The sequence below is a fragment of the Mytilus trossulus genome, chromosome 1, assembly GCF_036588685.1.
Source record: "Mytilus trossulus isolate FHL-02 chromosome 1, PNRI_Mtr1.1.1.hap1, whole genome shotgun sequence".
NCBI classification, from domain to species: domain Eukaryota; kingdom Metazoa; phylum Mollusca; class Bivalvia; order Mytilida; family Mytilidae; genus Mytilus; species Mytilus trossulus.
This window is the reverse complement of record NC_086373.1, coordinates 47,903,261-47,905,441: the sequence shown is the minus strand read 5'-3', so window position 1 is coordinate 47,905,441 and position 2,181 is coordinate 47,903,261. Positions and strand designations below refer to the sequence as shown.

At 30.6% G+C, this 2,181-nt stretch overlaps 1 protein-coding gene across 1 annotated transcript; it reads left to right on the top strand.

Annotated features, from left to right (window-relative positions):
- The first annotated feature begins 200 nt into the window (after nt 1-200).
- Nucleotides 201-1,060, top strand: LOC134708300 (uncharacterized). The gene is made up of 2 exons (XM_063568739.1): nt 201-643; nt 945-1,060. Exons 1-2 carry the CDS (start codon nt 286-288, stop codon nt 962-964), a joined length of 378 nt encoding a protein of 125 aa, XP_063424809.1. The 5' UTR covers nt 201-285; the 3' UTR covers nt 965-1,060.
- The last annotated feature ends 1,121 nt before the right edge of the window (nt 1,061-2,181 follow it).

Below are 2,181 nucleotides of genomic sequence, written 5' to 3'. Positions count from 1 at the left end.
TAAATATTGATAAAAACCATAAGAGTTATCACTTTTCACCCACCTTTGATTTGGTATTTTCTTGAAATATCAAACCTAGCCCATCCTGGTCAGTTATTTCGTTAATGATAGTTTGGTTATTTAAATGACGTAAATAAAATGAACATGCTAAAAATAACCTTTAAGATGTGCAAAAAATCATTAGTTAAAAATCTTTCAAATACAAAGCAATATTTCCAACTAATTCGAGGACAAGAACAGTTCTCTAAGGTTTCATTATCATCTTCATCTGACTAGCAAAGTAAAATGGGAGCAGGATTTTCAAAAGATGATGAAGAGGACAGGACTGGTGCTTTATTTCAGGCAATAAGGAGAGATCGGTTTCAACAGGCAACAGATCTAATTTCAAAAGGTGCAGGGGTAAACTGTATGAACAACTTTGGTAACACCCCATTAATACATACATGTCGAAACAACCGCACATCAACCAGGACAGGGAGAGCAGTGGAATCGGACCGAGAGCGTTTTGTGTCATTTCTTATCAGTAATGATTGTGATATGAGTAAATATGACATATATGGATGGACCGCTCTTATGTATGCCGAGAAGAATGGCCATGATAACATAATTGATATTTTAGAGAAAAAGGATATGTGTAGTGACGGTAAGAACTTTTGATATTTAAGCAAGTATTGAAAGTAATTTTTGGTTTTTCTTCTCTGAGTCACTTCTTTTTTATTTTTTATTTTTTTAAAAATGGTAAACGTTAGGAAGGTTTTTAAATGAAAGCAGTTTGGGCTTATCTAAGTTAGTTTCTGCGATAATTCTGCATGTAACATTCGTTTTGATCTGATGGTAAAATTTGACAAATTAATTTTGGCTAAAATATTATTTAGTAAGCAACCTGGAATTTAATTGAAAAAATGTATAAAAAATATTATTTGCTTGTACATTATTTATTTCAGATACAGAAACTATGGAGTAAGAAGCAGTTTTCCAATGGAGAAGTGCTATTTAAAACTGAAAGACGGATGAGATACAAGCACTGTTTTCATAATAAATATTCAATCATTGAAGACAAATTTTATTTACACAGTAATGTTATAGAATACATATATTTTACTATCAACTTTATCTAATACAATTCAAGGAGACTTTATCACTGTTAGTGCACTAAAAGTGCAGCAAGCGGTCTGTATCAATACAATCATCAAAGATACCAGAATTTAAATTTCAATATACAAACGCCTGTATTGAATTCCAAACAAATTCACCAAGTCTAGACAATTACTTCAAGAAATGGTCTCGTTTAAATTGTAAAACATAAATCAAAAACTGACATTTAATTATTAAAACTATTAAATACACAAACCTCTCCACTTGCAATATACGCTTGTGTAAAATTGAGACTAATTAAACTTAAGTTGTTTGAATGAAGGATGACCATCTTTTACTTATGTTTAATAGATATGTAAAAAAATAATCTTATTCTATGTGAATCTATTTTCTCAATTAAACATGTTATTGTTCGAGCCAATACAATCTTGAGTTGTCTGTCTTCGATTTGTGAGTTCGAATATTCCTTTGATATCACCAAAATTTCATTTATTGCTAGATTTTTATCTCTCCTTTTGGGTCTTAATGCTCTTTACTTTTTATTTTCCTTAGAGCCTATTAGTCTTAATTGTAGTCGTCTGGTGTACCAAAAATGTATTGTAATGTATTCGTTCATCATCGAAAGTGTAAAAATAAACGGTAATTAAATAGAATGGAAAGTCTAACATTTTATCGTTATATCAATGAAGTAGAAATAATGTCTGAACTCCTATGAAAGTTCATAAGTACATGAATAAAACTTGCTTTTTTTAGTAATAGCTCAAACTATTTCCTTATAATAACTCTATATAATGTGTTTGCGTCCGAGACACTCCTCGGGATTTATTTTCAATGCACATAGCAAAATATTATAAAGTCGATAATGTATACGACTCGAAACTAGTGAAAAGCTATATGCATCAAAAAATAGTAGCGAAGAATGATGGTCAAATCCACCATAGAACAACTGTTCTTGGGGGTTTCAAAACATTGTTTGATAATGATTTTCAATCTTATTTTACCTGGACCATTTTAAGAAAGTCTATTTTATAAATCATTTCAGTGACCAACGAATCACTAACCGCTGATACACTAGCGTGCATCACA